At 42.8% G+C, this 20,564-nt stretch overlaps 1 protein-coding gene across 1 annotated transcript in view; it reads left to right on the top strand.

Annotated features, from left to right (window-relative positions):
• Positions 1-20,564, top strand: part of CPS1 (carbamoyl-phosphate synthase 1) — a 169,712-nt gene that overhangs the window by 53,235 nt on the left and 95,913 nt on the right. Inside the window, exons 12-19 of the mRNA XM_066622052.1 lie at positions 793-891; positions 2,978-3,073; positions 6,840-7,029; positions 8,248-8,405; positions 10,796-10,924; positions 15,949-16,093; positions 17,330-17,540; positions 20,008-20,206. Coding sequence (XP_066478149.1) covers positions 793-891; positions 2,978-3,073; positions 6,840-7,029; positions 8,248-8,405; positions 10,796-10,924; positions 15,949-16,093; positions 17,330-17,540; positions 20,008-20,206 — 1,227 coding nt within the window. The remainder of the gene's footprint in view (positions 1-792; positions 892-2,977; positions 3,074-6,839; positions 7,030-8,247; positions 8,406-10,795; positions 10,925-15,948; positions 16,094-17,329; positions 17,541-20,007; positions 20,207-20,564) is intronic.

Here is a 20,564-nt window from a genome sequence, read left to right on the forward strand (position 1 = left end):
GATCACTATTATTGTTAAACAGTATTTATATACTGCTTTTCAACAATAAGTTCATAGAACTTATTATGGGAAGGACAAAAATAGTATGGAAGGAGCCAGTGCTCACATTAAGTGGAAGAAGTGGGAGCCCTTATGACATCCTCATGGCCCTTGGCCCTTGACCAATTTTAGACCAATCATGGCTCCCTGTAGATTCCTGAAAGCAGTGATGAAGGGGCCTCATCCTCAAAGCCAAGGGGACTAGAACATGCAGTGGCATCGCTAGGCTTGGTGTCACCAAGTGTGTTAAGGAACCCGTCCCTTCTGTCTTGCTCCGATCCCGTCCTCTTGTGAGAACTTGGCCAGCTTTGCAGACTAGCCAGTTGCTGTGCTGCTGCCAGGCCCCCACCCTCCATAGAGACTCCAGACCAACCCTGCACTCCTGGGCCAGTTGCTCACCGTGTTGCTTCCTACCTATCTTCGCTTGAAGATAACATCTTCAGTATTCCATGTTTTGAATCAGGTGCTGCATTGTAGAGCAAAAATCCCGCTTTTCCTGATAATAGTGCCTGATGTGGACATTGTCACTTTGCTCCTGGTGTGCTGGGTCACTCTTGATACAGTTTGACAGCTTGAAGGAATATGTAGCAGATAGAACCAGAATAGTGCAGCCAACAGCAATTTAAGTTTCATTATAAACAAGAAGGATTTGGCCCTTGGTGGCCCTTGGTAGCAGTTGTTTACCTGTCTTTCAGTAATATGAACGTAGTGCTCTTCTGAATGCTGATGTATGTTTTATTTACTTTTTCCTAGTTCTTATTTGATTCATTTGTTTCACTGATCAAGAAGGGAAAAGGTACCAGCATTGCTTCAGTGCTGCCCAAGGCCACAGCGGCAACTTCGAGAGCTGAGGTCAGTTTATTAATGTGCTTCATGCTTAGCCGTCTGTCATAAAGTGACGGCAACTGTTTTTGAAAGAGATGGCAGAATTTACTATGCAGAACTGTTATCTGGGAATTTACAGAACCAAAGCTCCTTACAAAACATGTCCTAATTTTGCTACTCATTACAGTTATATTAACTCTCATTTTGCTTTGGAATAATAGTTGAACCATGGAGGTGTGGGATATATGCCTATGAATTCATATCTAATGTATAACTTTATAGATACAATTCTTACTTAGATTTATAGCTGACTAGGTCCCTGAGGTTTAAGAAATGCCACATTTCTTTATCTCATTTATTACGGGTTTAAGTTGAGCTGGAACCAACCGTATTGGCCTCTGCCTTTCCATTGGACAATTTCAGCGACGTGGAGAGGGGGGATTTGCTGCATTGGTAGCAGCCTATCCTCCATACCTACTTTACCCAGGCTTCGCGCACTGGAGAGGACGCTCTGTTCCAGAACCACCATTCAGAGCGTGATACCATGGTCTTCCGAGACTGAAGGATGCCAACTACTAAGTTGAGCCAGTGCTCACTGGGACTCGGTCCTTGAGACAGTTGCTTACAACATGGCAGGCCTGAGCTTTGGTATTTGTGACTAATAATAGAGTACCACTGTTCTTGAGCAGAGTGCACAACCATCTCCTGAATGTCTGAACTTCTGGGAAAAGGGTTTCATGACATGAGGATACCTGAGCTCTGTCACATCATGTGGTCAAAACTCAGTGCTGAGATTGATTTCAGCATATCCACTATGTAGAGGTAGATCATGTTATTCCCACTTCACTGATGGGGAAATGAGGCAGAGGTGTAATAGCTTGCCCAAAGTTGTCAGTGAATTCATGGAGTGGGAGAGGAAGGGATTTGACCCAGGGTCAAGCCAACCACTGAAATATTCCTGGGATTCTGCATCTTTGACTATTTGCATTTAGGGAATGTTTTCACATGACTGTGAATTCGCATCTCGTCTTCCCGCTATGATTGGCCACATTCAACCATACTTGCCTATAAGTTAATGTAGTGGCCGATAAATGTGTTGTGTATTATGCACAATCATTCTAGTATTTTACAATCTAAGGCTAAAATGGGTTTGCTAACAGTTTTAGACATCGGTCCTGTGCATATTTAACTTTGGAGAAAGCCCCATTGAACAAAGTGGACTTCATTCTGAGTAAACATGCATAAGATTGCGCTTATTCAGCAGTGGAGTTGGAAAAATACCTGTTCTCCACAACGCTTTTGAAATGGAATTTCCATTCGCTGTAATGCCATCATTCTATGGAATAAATCAGGGGTCTCCAAACCTTTTGGCCAGAGGGCCGCATGAAATATCTGGCGTAGTGCTGAGGGCTGGAAAAGAATTTAAATATAAAATTTAAATAAATAAATTAGAGATGGAACTTAAATGAATGAATAAATGAATGAGTGGGCTCATTCACTCAGTCTCTCTGGCCCTCAGAACACCCTTCAGATGCAATCAGAGCACAGCTCTGGTCATGTTCAGTCGAGGGGACCAGAGGTTTTCAGGGGACAAGAGGCTGGCCGCGGTCTGGATATAGACTCACTGCGGGTTGCATCTGGCCCCCGGGCTGGGGTTTGGAGACCCCTGGAATAAATGAAGGGGGCTCATTCTTGGTAAGCAAAGCTGCAGGATTCTGGTGCTACATCTGGTTCCAACTGGGTTCTGGCCAGGACACAAGGCCACCAGGACCCAATGGGAGAAGCTTAGTGGACAGTGGATAAATGCCCTTCCTTCAATTCTGCTTCAGCATTGTGGTGAATGAAGAGCATCATTCATTTCCCTTTAGCTTTCCTGGGCAACCAGACACCATTAAGGTGTGCCATGGGGGGGACGGGACAGGATTCCCACACAGGGTTACCCCAGGGCCTCTGGAACCTATTACTGACAGTGCGGAAGTTGGCCCTCACTTGTCCTGGAAGCAATTTAGAAATGGGAATAAGTGTGGGCACTGCCTGTCTGTTAAATGAAGACTGATACTGTGAATTTTGACTTAATTCTGCTCTGCTTTTCGGATGCATTGCTTAATTTTAGGTTTCCAAAGTTCTAATCCTAGGATCTGGTGGTCTGTCTATTGGTCAAGCAGGAGAATTTGATTATTCTGGATCACAGGCTGTCAAAGCTATGAAGGTGAGAATGTGGAAAGAGAAATGTCAATGTACTCCACCAGTGTACATCCCTTCCAGGTAGCAGTTGGTTATTTTTGTATGTATTCTTTCTGCCTTGCTGAAATCTTTGATTATAATGCACAACTTAGGTAGAACAGGCTGTATTATTCAGTAAGAATGAACTCCACCATTTCCATTGTTATTAGTAAGCGTGCAGTGAAATAGTTCTTGTAAACTAAAGAATGATTTGCCCTAAAGAAATCTCGGATTTATTGTGAAGAATGTATTCATTATTTGTTGCATGCAGCTTGGGATCTTCTGTCAAACTCTGTTGCTCTGTTCCTAGATTGGAGGACCGAGGATTGTTTCAAGTGGTGCAATAACAAATGACAGATAACAGGCACCTGTGTGAACCAGAGCACAGAATATCATGTATGCTGAAATTATTGAGACGTTCAAGGTTTATGTATATTTTTCCAATAAACGGCTAGTCATTCAGCTGATTTAAGAAAAATGGAATGTTGTGACCTCATCTGCAACAGGGGAATATGAGAGCCATATTTGTTGCAGCAAATGTCAGGCTTGGAAAGCCTTAAATTGTTTACAAAATACAGTATTTGGAACAGAGCAACTCTATGGCTGACATGATAATTAGGTTTTCTGCAGTGAATGGAATTGAGGGTCTGAAAAATTCTGCCCAATAAATTTTTCTAACTTTTTTTTCCAAATGGAAATAATATTAGTGGTAAAATTCCATAACAGAGTAAGAATAGAAGTGTGATTTTTTGTTTTTGTTTTTGTGGGTTTTTAAAGCTCTCATTAGGCTTTTGATAATGAGGATTAAGGTGAAAGTTTCCCATGAAAATATGACCTGGTCCAAGTTAAATATTTTTTTTAACTCCCACTGGTTATTATGAAATAAGTGTAAGTATTACTTTCAGTCTCTCCCATTGAAGTCAGTGGTTGAAGAACAGAAAACAGAGACTGGGTGTACATGGGTATTTTCACAGTGGAGAGATGTGAAAAGTGGTGTGCCCCAAGGATTGGTTTTGGGATTGGCACTTTTCAATGTATTCATAAAGGATCTGGAGTTGGTGATAAGTAGAAAGGTGGCCAAGTCTGTAGATGACAGTAAACTTTTGTTGGTGGTGAAGTCTAGGATGGATTGTGAAGAACTTCAGAAGGTTCTCTCCAAACTGGGAGAATGTGCTACAAAATGGCAGATGGACTTCAGTATAAGTAAGCATAGCCAATGGGAAAAGAAATGAAATTTTTACATATAGGCTGATGAATTCTGAGCTGGTTGGATGGTGGTGGGTCCACCCACCACCACATGAAAGTTTCGACCCAAGGTATGGCTGCTGTGCAGTATGCCAATTCCATGATCAGGATCATTTTTTAAAAAAGGATTGAGAATGATGTGGCCAATATTATTATATCATTGTAAAAATCAATGGCAAGGCTGCATCTGGAGTATTGTGTACAGTTCTGGTTGCCATGTCTTAAAAAGGATATAGTGAAAAGGTGAAGAAAAGAGTGAGCAAAACGATTAGTGGGCTGGAACACTCCCTTACAAGGAAGTACTCCAGCACTTAGGAGTCTTCTGTCTAGAAAAAAGGTGCCTGAAGAGGAACATGACTGAAACATACAAAATTATGCATGGGTTGGATAGAGGGAAGTTCTTTTCCCTTTTGCACTACACCAGAAAGAGGGGACACCACTAAAATTGAGCGTTAGGAGAGTTAGAGCAGACAAAAAAATAGGCCCGCTGATTAGGCCATAGGCCCATCTAGTCCAGCTTCCTGTATCTCACAGCAGCCCACCAGAGAGCACACCAGATAACAAGAGACATGTATCCTGGTGCCCTCCCTTGCATCTGAAATTCTGACATAGCCCAATTCTAAAATCAGGAGGTTGCACATACACATCACGGCTTGTAACCCGTAATGGATTTTTCTTCCAGAATGGATGGATGGCAAAGGGAATGGCAAATTTCTTTACCTGGTGCATAGTTAATCTGTGGAACACCTTCCCACAAGACATAGTGATGTGCAATGGCCTAGATGCCTTTAAGACGGTAGATTTATGAAGGAAAAGTGTATCATAGGCTACAAGGCATGATGACTGTATGCAACCTCCAGGTTTTAGAGAGATCCCATCTCTGAATACCAGATGCAAGGGAATGGCAACAATTTATCTTGTTGTGTTGTGTGCTCCCAGAGGTACCTGGTGGGCTGTTGTGAGGTACAGGAAGCTAGACTAGATGGGCCTTATCCAGTAAAGCTCTTTTCCCTCTTTTCTTACTTAAAGTAAACTCTTTTCTTACTTAATGGTGTCTAGCTGGTTATATTCATGATCATATCCCCTGTGTTTTGCAATATGAGAAAGTTAGTATTTTCTACTGTTAGTACAGCATCACAACATACACACATCAGGAAGCTCAAATTGCAGCATTCCAGTCACCAAAATTTATTCTACCAAAAATGTCCAAGTGGCACAATTATTTCTTACAATCTCTGAAAAATACAGTTTACAAAAAAGAATATTAACATTTTATTTAAAAATTAAATAAAAATTAAATTAAATTAAATTAAATTAAAATTAAATTAAAATTAATTAAAAATTAAATAAAAATATAAAAATTCCAAAGATTGGGAGGGGAGCATGGAGTTCTCTATTCTTTAATATTTCTCACTATTTTGCTGTTTGGCTGATCTAGAATGTACACCACTCAGCCAGCCGGTCTCTGGAATTGCAAATTGATACATCCGGCCAATTTGCACGTGGATCAATTCGGATCTGAATTGTAGCCATTCTGTGTGAGAGCATTACAGGCATTTTCTATTATCAGGAAATATCAAATCGAGATGCCTTCTCTATACCAAGATCACCTTTATTTTTAAAGAGAAGCTTCTCTTCTAAAAGAGATGCTGTTCCATCCCCTATTTCTTTTGCTCTTTGTTTTCACATTTCAGAAAAGTTTTCCAGTAAATCTCACCAGCTTGACCTTCCTTCTCTCACCACTAGCAAGCCATTTTGATCTTGGTACTAATCAGCTATTCCAGAGGCAACATTAGCTCGTGTTGACCTTGCCTCTGGCAGCATGATTTACAATAGTATATGACGCCAAGGCAGTCTGTGTGAGTGTCGCGTTGCAAGATACGCCCGAGTATTCACATCACTGTTTGCTTTCCATTGTGTTCCTTTAGCTAATTAATCAAGTAGCTATGATTAACACGTGGCCAAACATATATGGATCATGGGAGCAGATGTTAATGTCCAAGAATAACCAGAGAATGAGCAGAAATATAATTAGGTCACACATTTCTGCCAGAAGCGTTCACATTTACACTGGGAAAAATTCTAATGCAAAAATCGCTTTTTGCATTAGAATTCCACTATGAAAACTGATTTTGGAATGAGTTGCTTTATCACCATTACATACTTTACAAATGACTGACCTATCCGGTTTTCTTCAGTAATACTAATAGTTTTTGTCTGAAATTCATATGCAAGAACTCTGATTATAATGCACTCTTTATGGCATGCTAGAGTGATGGCAACCTGTATGTTTGTGTTCTGTATGAATTTTTTCAAAGAGCAGTCAGATGAGCCTCAGTCCTAAATGCATGTATGTGAAAGTACGGGCCTTATGTACCTCCAAGGAAGAGGCTTCTAAGTTGGTATACTGAAGAGTGCGACCTTGGATTCTCTTACACAGTGGGTAGTGTCTACCTTTTCTGCTACACACAGAATATATTTATTGACACTTTTGTGGTTCTTTTCAGGAAGAAAATGTGAAAACTGTCCTGATGAATCCCAACATTGCCTCAGTTCAGACCAATGAAGTTGGCCTAAAGCAGGCAGACACAGTTTACTTTCTCCCCATCACCCCACATTTTGTCACAGAGGTCATCAAAGCAGAACGCCCGGATGGATTAATTCTTGGTATGGGTGGACAGACTGCTCTCAACTGTGGTAAGCTATTGTGGGAATGTTCTCTTTTCTTACAGTTGAGAGTTATTCACCAACTCACAGCCCTATCTAACTGCCCATGTGGCAATGCAGTGGTGTCAACATGGCATCTGATATATAATTCAGAATGCCAGATGCAAGGGAGGGCACCAGGATACAGGTTTCTTGTTGTCTTGCATGCTCCCTGGAGCATTTGGTGGGCCACTGTGAGATACAGGAAGCTGGACTAGATGGGCCTATGGCCTGATCCAGCAGGGCTGTTCTTATGTTCTTATAGTATGGGGGAATTTTGGCATGTTGAGGCCTCTTTGGGAGAAGCCTCTGCTGCTGCCATGGGTCAACTCATATGCAAAGGAGCGGTTGACAGTGAAGGTGAATTGGGTCTGGGAAGGGGTATAGGATTTGGCAGGTGCTTCCTTGGCCCAATCCTGGGTCCAATCACTCGCTTCTCTGTTTTGCCCACCCTGTGCCCCATTGCACTCTTCCTCACCTCTCTCCTAAATCCTGTGTGAGCAGTAACAGCATCATTGATCAGTAAGGGTATGGCTTGGGCCTTAGATAGGTGGTCCATAAACTATCCTAACTGAATAGATTTCAGATTATTATTTTTCTCTTAATACTGCCTCTGTGGAGAGAACCACACCACTCAGTCTTACATGTGTACATACCTTCACATGGAACATCCTGCACATTATGGAGGATGGGCACATACTGATCATGTGTAACAGGATCACTAGCCAGTAAGAATGTGGCCTGGGCCCTGGATAAGTTGGCAATAACCTATACCAGTGTTTCTCAAACTGTAGGTGTAGAACTAGGTGGGTTACGAGCCAATTTCAGGTGGGTCCCCATTCATTTCAATATTTTATTTTTAATAGATTAGACTTGATGCTATCATGGCATGTGACTGCATTTGGGGAAATGTTACAGACCTGCACTTTCAACAAGCTACTATGTATTTTATTTTAACGATGATAGTAAATGGGACTTAGTTCTGGGTAAGTGAGGGTAGGATTGCAGCCTAGGATTGTTAAAAATGTTCCTGCTTGTTGATATCACTTCTGGTCATGACATCACTTCCGGTGAATCCTGACAGATTCTCATTCTAAAAAGTAGGTCCCCATGCTAAAAGTGTTAGAACCACTGATCTATACCAACTGAATATATTTCCGAGCATTATTTTCTCTTAATGCTGCCTATGCCAACTTATTCTTTGATTAGGAGTGGAGCTGTTCAAACGTGGCATTCTGCAGGATTATGGAGTAAAAGTCCTTGGAACGTCAGTTGAATCCATCATGGCCACAGAGGACAGGCAGATGTTTTCAGACAAACTGAATGAAATTAATGAGAAGATCGCTCCCAGTTATGCTGTAGAATCGGTAAATCAACTGAGCTCAAGCTTATCCACCTATGTTTAAAAAGAAAAAAAAAATATGTGTATGTGTAGGGAGCACCTGCCATCTTAAATTGGAGAATGGATTCTGTTCTACTCATCTGTGCTCCTCTACTGTTTTGCCTGCTCGGGGTGCCAAAGAATTTCCTGCGTAGACAAGAGAAAGCAGCTATAAGACAGCACTCCTATGAAAGGGAACTTTCAACAAATCATGGTTAAGTCATAGTTAAGCAGATGTTCCCCTTTTGTAGAGTATCAAAAGTATCAAAAGAGTACACACTTTTGTAGAGTGTGTGTGTGTGTAGAGTGCAACACACACACACACACACACACACACACACAAGTTGTCCTAGATTCTCTGGGGAAGTTGCAAGACACTACACAGAGAATATTATTTAGTTCTGGATAGTGGAGGGGTGATTACAAGGTCCCAGAGCTTACATCCTTATGAAGGAATCTTTGTCACACTTTTGAATGGATAATACCATTATAACTGGAATCAATGAAAAAACAAAGCATGAACCTGTGTCATCTTCTCTGATGTCATCTGAAGAAGCCCCGCAGAGTGCTTTTATTCTGCAAGTCTAGATCAATAGGTGCTTGAGGCAAGGGTTCCTTCATTGGACACCACAACTGTGGAATATGTTCCCTGGAAAACCTTGCTGGGTTCCAGCACTACTGGACCTGAGGTGGTGGATTGAAAATCTGTTTCATCAGACCTTTATTATATCATTTAACTAATGGTCCTTAATCCATGTGTAGAATTGTGGTTTTTTTTTTTAATTATTCTGCTTTATTATACTGCTTATTGTCACAATATTTTATGGTCTGTATGGTACTTGAGCATATATATATTTTTTGTGGAGAGACAATGAAGAACTTTAATTAAAAAACAAAAACCAACCTATCCTCAAATGTAATTGTAGAATCATAATGTAGGAAGGTAGCGAAATACAGTAAAATTAACCCTCTCCCCTGTGAATAGCATGGTTCACCTGCAACTCTTCCCACAGACTAATCAACACAAACCTGGGCACGGGACATCACAAACGAAGAATTGGTGCTTCTGTGAAAGAAACAGCACCCCTCCACACAAATTCCCTGCTTACATGGGAAAATACTGCAGGTGACTCACACCAGTGAGTGCAGGTGCAGAAATAAAGAGGTGTAATCTAAGTGATGTGGGGTTTCCAAGAGAATGCACAACGTTGTAAGGCTACAGTTAGTATATTGAACATCAAAGGAGCCCATTGAGAGAATATGCCAATAACCAGAGTGACTTGACTGAGAGAGTCCATGTTATGTTCATTAAAAAATCTTAGAGCATAATCCTAACCAACTTTCCAGCACTGGTATAGCTGTGCCGGTGGGCATGTGCTGCATCCTGCAGTTGGAGGGCAGTCATGGAGGCCTCCTCAAGGGAAAGGAATGTTTGTTCCCTTACTTCAGAGTTGCATTGCCCTTACTTCGGTGCTGGAAAGTAGGTTAGGTTCGCACCCTTAAACTTCCATTACATAAACCATGAACCCAGAATAACTTTCAACTTGTATGTTTAAAATTCCATCTGTGAGTCAGACCAGATGCAAACAGAACTCACCACCTCTGTAACCCATCCCTTAAAGATATTTTTTGTCCAACACTCAGAGAGCAGACAGCTAAACTAATTCTTCCTGGCAACTTATTATGGACAGAAATGCAGCTTGGTTCAGCAAGGTCATTTGTGCAATTACCCTCTGTGCTGGTGCTCTGTGAGAAGAGGAGGCTTGGAGGTTACAGATCTACCCTCTCCAAATCTTAGTTATCTTTCTTAAAAGTCCCAGCTGAGCATGGAGCTGTAACAACTTCTACTTGGTTGCTACTGCCCGTTTCCAGATGAATAAATCTGACTTGGCTTATAGTTCCATCTTTCCCTATTTAGCTTTCTCTGTTCTGCATCATTTTTATGGAACAGCTATACCTCTGTAGAAGCAGGATTCTAAGGGCAAGTGTAGAGGTCATACCTGTGTCCGAAGGGCTTATCTATTTCTAGACTTGAATTTATTTAATAGTCATTCTCTTTCTCTCCAAGCAAGAACTGTTGTTTTGGGGCTTTAGAGTTTTCAGATACAGTGTAAAGTCTTCTCACTAGCCTCAACAAACTACAACTTCCAAGATTCTCTTGAGGAAACTGTTATCCTGATGTAAACTGAACTTATCTGTGCCCTTACATCAGAATCTCAGCTCAGCATTCACATACTTGAGCAGCATCCATAATAATTCTTGTGGTATATTCCATATTATCTGGATGATACTGAGAGATCTTTGAGCTATAGCCACGTTTAGAGATGTTTTTAATTTTTATTATTATGTTTGCTATTTGTTTGTGTTGTATTATAGGTAGAAGATGCTTTGGAAGCAGCAGAAAAAATTGGCTACCCAGTGATGATACGTTCTGCCTATGCCTTGGGTGGTCTAGGTTCAGGTTTATGTCGTGACAGGGAACAACTGCTGGATCTTGGTACCAAGGTATTGTTTTTGTTCTGTGTTGGGAATCACAGCTGGCTCTTTCAACTGGCTCTTTCAACCTACATACGTTCTGACATCTGTACAGACCTCCAGAACTGAACTGATATATCTGTAGGGAACTTAGGGTCCAATCCTGTCCAACTTTCCAGCACTGTTTCAGCCATGCCAACAGGGCGTGCACCCCATCCTGCAGTAGGGGAGCAGTCATGGAAGTAAGGTATCATTTGTTCCTTTAGATCAGGGCTGTATTGGTGCTGGAAAATTGGATAGGATTAGCATCTTACTGTATTGCAGAGATTGCAGAAGAACTTAAAAGTCGTCACTTTGGTCAGCACACTGTGGGAGCTAGAGACAAGACTAAGCTTGGTCAGGAAACTAGTAATATCATACTAGACTGGAGATTGGACTAGAGACAGCGGGGAGACAAATGGCCCTTATTTAACCCAGTTCAGCCTTCTCCAGTGGTTGTTTGCTGGGTGCTTCTTCCAAAGCAGGGGTGTCCAAACATTTTGGCAGGAGGGCCACATCGTCTCTCTGACACTGTGTTGGGGGCCGGGAAAAAATTAATTAATTAATATTTAAAATTTGAATAATTTTACATAAATGAATTTATTAGAGATGAAACTTATAGGAATGAGTGAAGGTCTTGCAGTAGCTCATGGCCTATAAAAGGCCTTGCACAAAGCAAGGCTGGCCTTTCCTTTGCTGCCACTGCTGCATCACAGATGTGAAACAACAAGTAGTGGAGGGATCCCTCGTCCCACAGCTCAGGTGAGAGGTCAAACAGTCGTCCTCATGCTGAGAGCAGTTGCATTGGGCCAGCATGGGCTCCAGTAAGTCTCTGGAGGGACAGAGGCTCATTGGAGACTGGGAGTTCCCTAAGGGTCGGGCTGGACACCCCAGAGGGCCGCAAGATGCCCCCGGACCGGGGTTTGGCACCCCGGTTCCAAAGAGTCAGTTCACTTTATATGCAAATTCACTTATCCTCGAAGGGCAGATTTGCTACGATCTCTCGTTATCTGCACCTCTGTTCTCATTATCCACTATGACTATGCAGAGACCTTCCACAGGCTGTAAAGTCCTTCAGAAAGGCACCTGAAGATCTGAAATTGAGGTGTGTGCTCTCACCTTCCTGGAGCCACAGAGTTAAGGAGCCCATACTCAGTTATGGTGCTGTCTCATTCTTCCTGTGGAACAGCTGTAATGGTGAAGTTAACAGTCCTCTAAGGAGAGAATTTATAGGGAGGAAGCATCAGTGTTTGAGGATGTGGTCAAAGAAACCTCAGGAGCAATAAACTGAGGCATCATGGTCATTTGGAGTTGTTTGACTTGCTTTACCATGGAAATCTTTTACCTCAATGGCAGCTTCCCAAGACAGTACTAAGACTACTCTGCTCATCCTGTTCTAGGATCTGTTGCCACATGTGGGCAACACCTGTTCCAAAGACTAAAAAAAGCCTTCTGTCCCCCTTCTTTTTTGGAAGAAGTCACTGTTTTCAGGTGTCAGATTGTTTGGAATTGTTGTTGCTGATGGCTAGTTCCATAAGAAACATCAGCAATGTATTGTGTCTCTTCTTTAGTAAGTCATTGTAAGGAATACACACCCACCGTCATAAAAAAAAAATGCAATTCACATAGCTAAATAATGTGTGGTTCTCTGTCTCGAAAGTCTAAAAATACAGTCACTTCTTGTTATCCACTAGGGTTACATTCATGGAAACCCTAGTGTACAGTGACTTCTCAGATAATGAACCATGGACCCTATGGGATCAATGGGGTTAGGTATAAGGGATACCTGGGGGGAGAGATACCTTCCCTGCCATCAGAAGAAGACGGCAGAGTGTGGCAGGAAGTGCCAAAATTTCTGTGAATGCTGCAGAGACCAGAGGCTGCAGGGACCTTAAGAACGGCACCTCCAACCAGCCCGGACCCCTTTAAAATGACCTGTGGAAGCTTCCACCGGCTATTTTAAAGGAATCTGCGCTGGTCACAGGCACCATTCTGAAGGCACCTGCAGCCTCAGAAGGCTCTGCATAGTGGATAATGAGAACAGAGTTGTGGAACATGAGAGAAGGTAGCAATTCTGCCCCTCGCAGATAAGCCAATTTGCATATAAAGAGAACTGACTATATGCAGAAGAAACACCAGAAAACAACCACTGGAAAAATCACTGTTCTGTGTTGGATAAGGACTATTTGTCTCGCCCTTACAAAATAGGAGACCGTTTTCAAAGGACCGCCTCTCTGCCCAGTTAACAGGGGTTGTGAGTCATGGCATCAAGTTGCACGCAAAGGAAGCAGAGTAATTTAATGCCCCACCTCTATTATATGCACAATAACATTATGCCGTTGTGGCTCAAGAAAAGCAGTTGTAACTTGCTGTTGAATTCAAGAAGGAAAACATAGCACTTCTACCATCTGGGTCTCCAGAAATCCCCTCAAGTTGGATGGTTAATAAAGACAAGCTGCCCGCTCTTGGCCTATGCTTCCCTTTCAAGGCATAGATTTATCTGGCTCTAGAGAATATGATGGTTATTTTTCCTTAAGGGAAAAATACCTTGAAGCTCCTTAATGATCCACCTGCACATGGCTTGCTATTGGCTTGGGTAATGTGAATGATTAAAGTGACATTGCGCTGCTGTAACATTCTGGCAGAAATGGCTGCTAATTTGAGAAAATGTTTCAGCAATTTGGGATGAAAAGAAATCTAATGGCCTATTACTTTCCTTTGCCCTCAGGAATAAATTGGGGGTGGGGAAGGAATATCAGGCAGTTCCACCCTGTGCTGGGCTGAGAGGGACCAACGTCACAAACGGAACAGAAATAAAGCTACTTGCGGCTGCTGAACTGAGCCAAAAGGATTTTGTGGCTAAGGGCCCAATCCTTTTCAACTTTTCAGCACCAGTCCAGCCGCAAATGTTCCCATACCTTGAGGAGACCTCTGTGACTGCCTCCCCAACACAGGAAGCAGTGCATACCCCATTGGCACAGCAGCACCGGCACTGGAAAATTGGATAGGATCAGGCCCATTTTGAGACCTGGTAACTTGTGTCCCTGAAAATGATCCTCAGCTTGTTTGGAAACCTGTATTGCCGCTTTAAAAACTGAGGGTGTGTAGAGACTGGACAACCAAGAAGTGATAGTACTGCAGTGTTAACAGGAGTGCTGTGTAATTAGACCTATCATTGGCCAGGGTGCCAGTTCTATGAGAAAGACGCCTGCAGTTGGACCCCTCCTCACAGGTTTTTATTATTCACACAGGTGCACTTTTGTAGCATAGAATCTTGCCATGCTCAAACTGCTCCCATGAGTCTTCTGTTTTCACAGCACTTTTAGAGATCTGGATCTACCCCACTCTCTTCCAGTGCTGTGGTTTTGCAGTTTTAAGCATGAGACAAATCTGTTTGTGATAGAAAGATTTTGGATTCCTTTTACTGACGCACTGCTAAAACAGTCAAAGATCTTAAAAAGGGTTAGGAACAGTGGCGTAGCTAAGGGGATGCAGGGGGTAGCAGTTGCACCGGGCATCAAGCTTTAGGGGGGCAACAAGCTGAGTTTGACACTTGTGACCAAAATTGTGAAAATCTTGATATGAATGAATAATACCATCTTGTTATATATCATTGGAAAGGTAATTTAATGCAGAGTGCAGTGAAACAGACAGCACTGGAATATTGGTTTTCTATCAAACGTTATGGCCAATTAACCAGAAAATGAAAACACAACTGACTTGTGGAACATAAAGTGGATTTGCTTAATTCCAGACTGACCTATGAGACTGTTCGTTCTGAGTGCCAATGAGATGCTATTATGATTCAGCATGGAACCAATAACTTTTTATTTATTTACTTAATTAAATTTGATTTTGTCATGTGGGGGGGGCTACAAAATCTTCTTGGTTGCAGATAGATGCCTTAGCTATGCTACTAACTGGGGGGAGGCAGTAGAGCAAGTGGGTGCTGAGCTGCTGGGGGGAGGAGTTGGGTTGCTCCCAATTTTCACTTTTTTTTAAAGCCCTGGTGTGATGTCACTTCTGGTTGTGACATCACTTTCAGGGCAACATTTTGAGCTTGGCACCGGGCTACACGATCATTAGCTATGCCACTGGCTAGGAAGCTTTATTTCTACATTTGTAAATGAATTACAAACCAATTGCATATAGATATATGATAATAGATGAATTTCAAGCCAATTGATCTCAGCTTTTGGATATAAATCTTCACCCCAGTCTCGTCTCCCGAAACCACACCCAGTAGCAATTCAATTTATGCTCTACACCAGGGGTCTCCAAACTTTTTGGCCAGAGGGCTGCATCAAATATCTGGCATGGTGTGGAGGGCTGGAAAAAAATTTCAATATAAAATTTAAATAAATAAATTAGAGACAGAACTTAGATGAGTGAATAAATGAATGAATGGGCTCATTCATTCAAACTCTCTGGCCCTCAGAACACCTTCCAGACAGAATCAGAGCCCAGCTCTGGTCATGTTCAGTTGAGTGGCCCAGAGGCTTTCAGGGGACAAGAGGTTGTCCGCAGTCCAGAAAGAGGCTTGCTGCGGGCTGCATCTGGCCCCCGGGCTGGGGTTTGGAGACCCCTGCTCTACACCAAACAGCATAACAAGTTCAGGGAACATCTTCACATTATTTTGACCTACGTTTACTTTAGTTATGCAGGATTCTGGTTAGCTCCCTTTGATCTACATGTTATACCAATCGTTATCTCTTTGGGTCACTGTGACATAATGACCCTCCTATCCTTTCTGAGAGAAACCACAATCATTCTCTTGGCTCCAATTTTAGTTATTTTCTCAAACTAGAGAACTATCCATTAACCATTTAGAATCTCATTTTAAGATTTCTCCATCATTTGCATCTGCACATCTTCTACCCTGTTTTAACTGTCATTTTGTTAGCAATAGCCTCTGTCAGCAAAATATGATTATGGAAGTATCAGTATGCTGTAGTTCAGTCTGTGCGTGTGTAATAAAAAATTTCTTTTCATCTCTCTTCTTTTTAACCATCAAGGCACTTGCAATGACTAATCAAATTCTCGTGGAGAAATCAGTTGTAGGATGGAAAGAGATTGAGTATGAAGTTGTGAGAGATGCTGCTGACAACTGTATTACTGTTTGCAACATGGAAAATGTGGATGCAATGGGAGTTCATACAGGTAGGGTTGTCTAAATCGCCATGATATTGAAGTTTAAGAAGATATTATTAAGATGATGTTTCATGCTGCTAGGCCAACATGGGTAGTTACATGGCCGTGTACAATATCCCCAGATTTCAGGTCACTGTGGGATAGAGTGTAGTTTAATATTATAACTGAAAGCTCTTGTAGATTTCTGTTTTTGATTAAGCAAGTGTTGTCAGAACAATAATTATATTAGTTCAGCATATCCCTGAAAAAAGAAACACTTCTCTGGGGAGTAAATCTCATTGGACTCAGTGAGACTTTCTGCTAAACAAGTTTGTATAGGATTGTATATACAGGTGTGTGCTAGTTTGCGATGACCCGGCTTATGCCGGAATATCATAACCGACGACCACAAGTGGTCACTTGGTCATCAAGGGCGCACACCCCCACCCTCCAAAAGCAAGGGAAGCTCTGTTCCCCTCCCCTCTGGAGGGTTGTCTGAGCCTCCCAGAGGCAGCACATGTCTGTGCGCTGCATCTGCAAGGCTGAGACTGAGGGAAATCGCATCTGTCCCGCGATTTCCAGTTTCCTCTGTTGAAGGAAGCCACGCAAGAGATGCAATTTCCCTCAGTCTGAACCTTGCAGAAGCAGCGCGTGGATGCGCACTGCCTCTGGGAGACTCAGACAATCCTCGGAGGGGAGGGGAGCGGAGCATCCCCTTCCCTGCAGAGGGTTTGCACTGTGTCAAGCGCTGCTTAACAACAGGGATCATGGTCCTGATTCCTGTCATTAAGTGGCACACGACTATACAGTGTGCGTCGTTTTAACAACTGGGATGAGGACCGGCATCCCTGTCGTCAAGCAGAGCTTGACGCTATGTGAAGCCTCCAAAGGCTTTTCACCTCTGGAGGCTTTTCTGAACCTCCCAGAGGCAGTGCATGTCCGTTGGCAGGCTTAGAGAAGCTTCCGGAAGCAAAGGGAGCAGAGCTCCCCTCAGCTTTGGAGGCTTGAGGGGTACGACCTCCTGACCAGCAGCAACTATCACATATATGAACCGTTGCTGTCTGGAAGGTTGTTAAGGGGTGCGCACCTGTGTTCAATTTATGACTAGTTTGGGTTGTTGATATTATTTCAATATATCTGGCATTTTTGAAATACTTCTAGGGCCTTTCACAGAGTGATTTGGGATATGCGATATGTTACTAAAAATATTTTGATAACTAGTCACCTTCAGAATCCGTTAAAAAAAAAATTTGCTTCCCCAAACAGGAGATTCTATCGTCGTGGCTCCCAGCCAAACGCTTTCAAACAGAGAACTGCAGATGCTCCGGGAATCAACAATCAAGGTGGTCCGCCACCTGAACATCATAGGAGAGTGTAACATCCAGTATGCCTTACATCCGACTTCTCTGGAGTATTGCGTCATTGAAGTTAATGCTAGGCTTTCTAGGAGCTCTGCCTTGGCTTCAAAGGCCACAGGGTAAGGCAAGAAAACTGAGAGAAGAACCAAAGTGTCTTTGTGATACAAGGTGGTGGTGGTGGGTGGGGTGTTCGGAAAACATGCAGCGTTCAAAAGTTGTCAGGTGCCAAAAACTTGTCTTTGCAGACAGTGCCTCCAGTATTTGCATGTTATTAAAAATATGGAATTGCAATCTGGCAGACATACAGCTCAACTCCAGGCATTACTCAGAAGAAAGTCTCATTGTCTTTAATGAGTTTGTATATGATTGCAGTCATAGTTTTTTCATGAACTCTCTCCACCAACTCATATTGCTAATGGCCTCTATTTTGTACGCGCAGGACCCAATCCTACATTCCAGCACCAGTGCAGCCACAATGCACCTCCTAGGTAAGGGAACAAACATTCCCTTATGTTGAAGAGGCTTCTGTGAGTGCCCCACGCCACTCCATGCAGCAGATGCCCGTTGTCATGGCTGCATCAGCGCTGGAAAGTTAGATAGGATTGGGCCTTAAATCTCTGTTTACTAGCAATTTGACTTACAGTGCAATCCTGGGTCTGTGCTGTATCCAGAGCAAGTTTGGGGCTGGCTGTGGCTTGGTCCAAGGCAAGGGAAAAAATTTTCCCTTACCCAGGGTAGAGTCGCAGCAGCCCCAGTGGATCTACTTGGATCTGTGCCACCTAAATCGGTGGTGCAAATCCGAGCAGCCTGGAGCTGCCTGGGAACAGGGCTAGGATCTGGCATAAGTGCCAGATCCTGGGCCCGCCTCCTGTTCCCCGCCTGCCCATGGCCCTGCCTGCCCACCCTCTTCCTCTCTGAAACGCCTCCTCCCATGTCTCCCAGGCCCCGCACTGGCCTGGAATGGCCAGTGCAAACTTACTGAGTCTGGGGCCCGCATTGAGTCAGGGAGGCCGCTGCACATCCTTCTGCTGGCCTCCCTGCTCTAGAGTTGGCGCAAAGATGATGGACCAGCATAAGGGGCTTGCGTCAGCCCAAGGGTGCTTTTGAATTGCTTCCATAGTATTTTAAGTTTTGACAAACAGCCAAAGCAGTCCATCATCATCCTCTTCATTTCTTCTAGAACAAAATGGGGCAGGGAGGGGGCGAAACTGGACTTGGAAGGAGCCTGACAGGGGGCAGGGAGGCTACGGGAAGGATTGGAATCAGCTGGGATGGTGTGTACTGTAGTTTTCCCCCCGTAAGGTAGCTACCCCAGTCCACTAATCATTTTGCTTGCTCTCTTCTTCCACCTTTTCCAGTTCCACTTATATCCTTGGAGACGATCCCTCTTTCCCCCTATCCTTACATACTCTGATTATGTGTTGCTGACTTCCTTGTTAGCGAAGTTGCTGACTTCCCTGCCCAACGTTGCATATATGCAACAGGGACCAAATGTGGGGTGGACAGAAATGGGTTAAACAACAGATCTGTGTGCTGTTAGAACTGCAACTGTTGTTTAACTGTGGTTTATAAACAGAACTGTTATTAACCAGAATGTTGACATCAGAGCAGAGGAAGTAAGGGAAGGAGGGAATTTGCAGGCTCAGCTGCATTCCCAGCTCAATTAACTACAATTTATTTGGTTGTCTGAACTGGCCCACTGTCTCGCTTGTTCAGCGGTAACTGCATTGCCCACAAGTAAACCTCAACTGGAAGAATTGCCTGAAACTAGTATCTTGTATGGATAAGGAATTATATCAATATAGCTTTGAAATAAGAGGATCTTGTACATAAGAATATTACCTTCAATTAATTTTTCTTCATGAGCTGGCGCACTATTTTCTTTTTGTTTTAAAAAAGTAAACATTTTACTGTGGTTGCTAATTCCAGTGCTTCCTTTCATGGTGAACCCTCCAGAGCCAAGAATGTAAAAGTCAGTCTCCTTCTAATCATGCAGAAAATACTGTGGAACAGGCCTGTGTAACTTGAAAGCCTTCATACACTTCTCCTGTTCTTGTCAAACTGTGAGGTAGGGGTAAACTCCAGAGGCAGTTGCAAAGGAATCTGCAAACTCTTCCTTCACCACTCTCACGTTGCAGTGTGAATGGACCAGCAATAAGGTGGCATAATGGTCACTTTCCCATACCTGGATCCTATAACATCCCTCAAACATTATCAGAATGGACTCAAGTGTAATCACCAGATCACATGAACACTACCTAAATCAGCCTCTGTGTCCTATATGGGAAGACAGTGGTAGGACCTACAGGATACCTGTGTCCATCTTTCAATATTCCATCTTTCAGATGCTACCAAGGGAATGTAAAGAAGCAGCAAAACCACTACTCCAGTAATATGTAAATCAGACACAAGACACAATATTTATTGGCTGAACTGTGTTTTCATTTACTATGTTTAATGAATGATTGCTTCATAATGTAGTGTAATATATCTGCAAGAAAGACTTCTTGAGGATTAAAAATCTTCTTGAGATGTACAGCAAACTTCCACCAAATTAAAAATGTTTCCCTTTGTTGTTAATGCAAGGTATCCTTTGGCATTTATTGCTGCCAAAATCGCCCTTGGAATCCCCTTACCAGAAATTGAGAATGTCGTGTCTGGCAAGACCACTGCCTGTTTTGAGCCTAGCCTGGACTACATAGTAACCAAAGTACCCCGCTGGGACCTGGACCGCTTTCAGGGTGCCTCTAGCAAGATTGGTAGCTCTATGAAGAGTGTGGGTGAGGTGAGTCTGAAGGCTTTTTCCATTTTCTTCCTATTCCTCTTGATACTGCATGCTCCTTTTTGGTATGGCTCCACCAGTAGGCAAGGGGTGAAGGATAGGATTGGGCTCTTAGACCACATATACACTAGATTTCAACTTTCAATCTGTTGGTGAAATTTCACAATTATGGAATCCACATCAGTCAGTCAGGGAGTAAGGCCATGGTCTCTTTATATGCCTTCTTTTAAAATATTTGTTTTCACTTGCCATTATACAGACAGGGAATGTTTATTTACTTACTGTATTTCTACCCTGCCTTTCTCCCTGAAGGGACCCAAATGTTCTAAATTTAAATAACGATACTGAAAATAAAAAACCT

The sequence above is a fragment of the Tiliqua scincoides genome, chromosome 1 (genome assembly GCF_035046505.1).
Source record: "Tiliqua scincoides isolate rTilSci1 chromosome 1, rTilSci1.hap2, whole genome shotgun sequence".
Lineage (NCBI taxonomy): Eukaryota > Metazoa > Chordata > Lepidosauria > Squamata > Scincidae > Tiliqua > Tiliqua scincoides.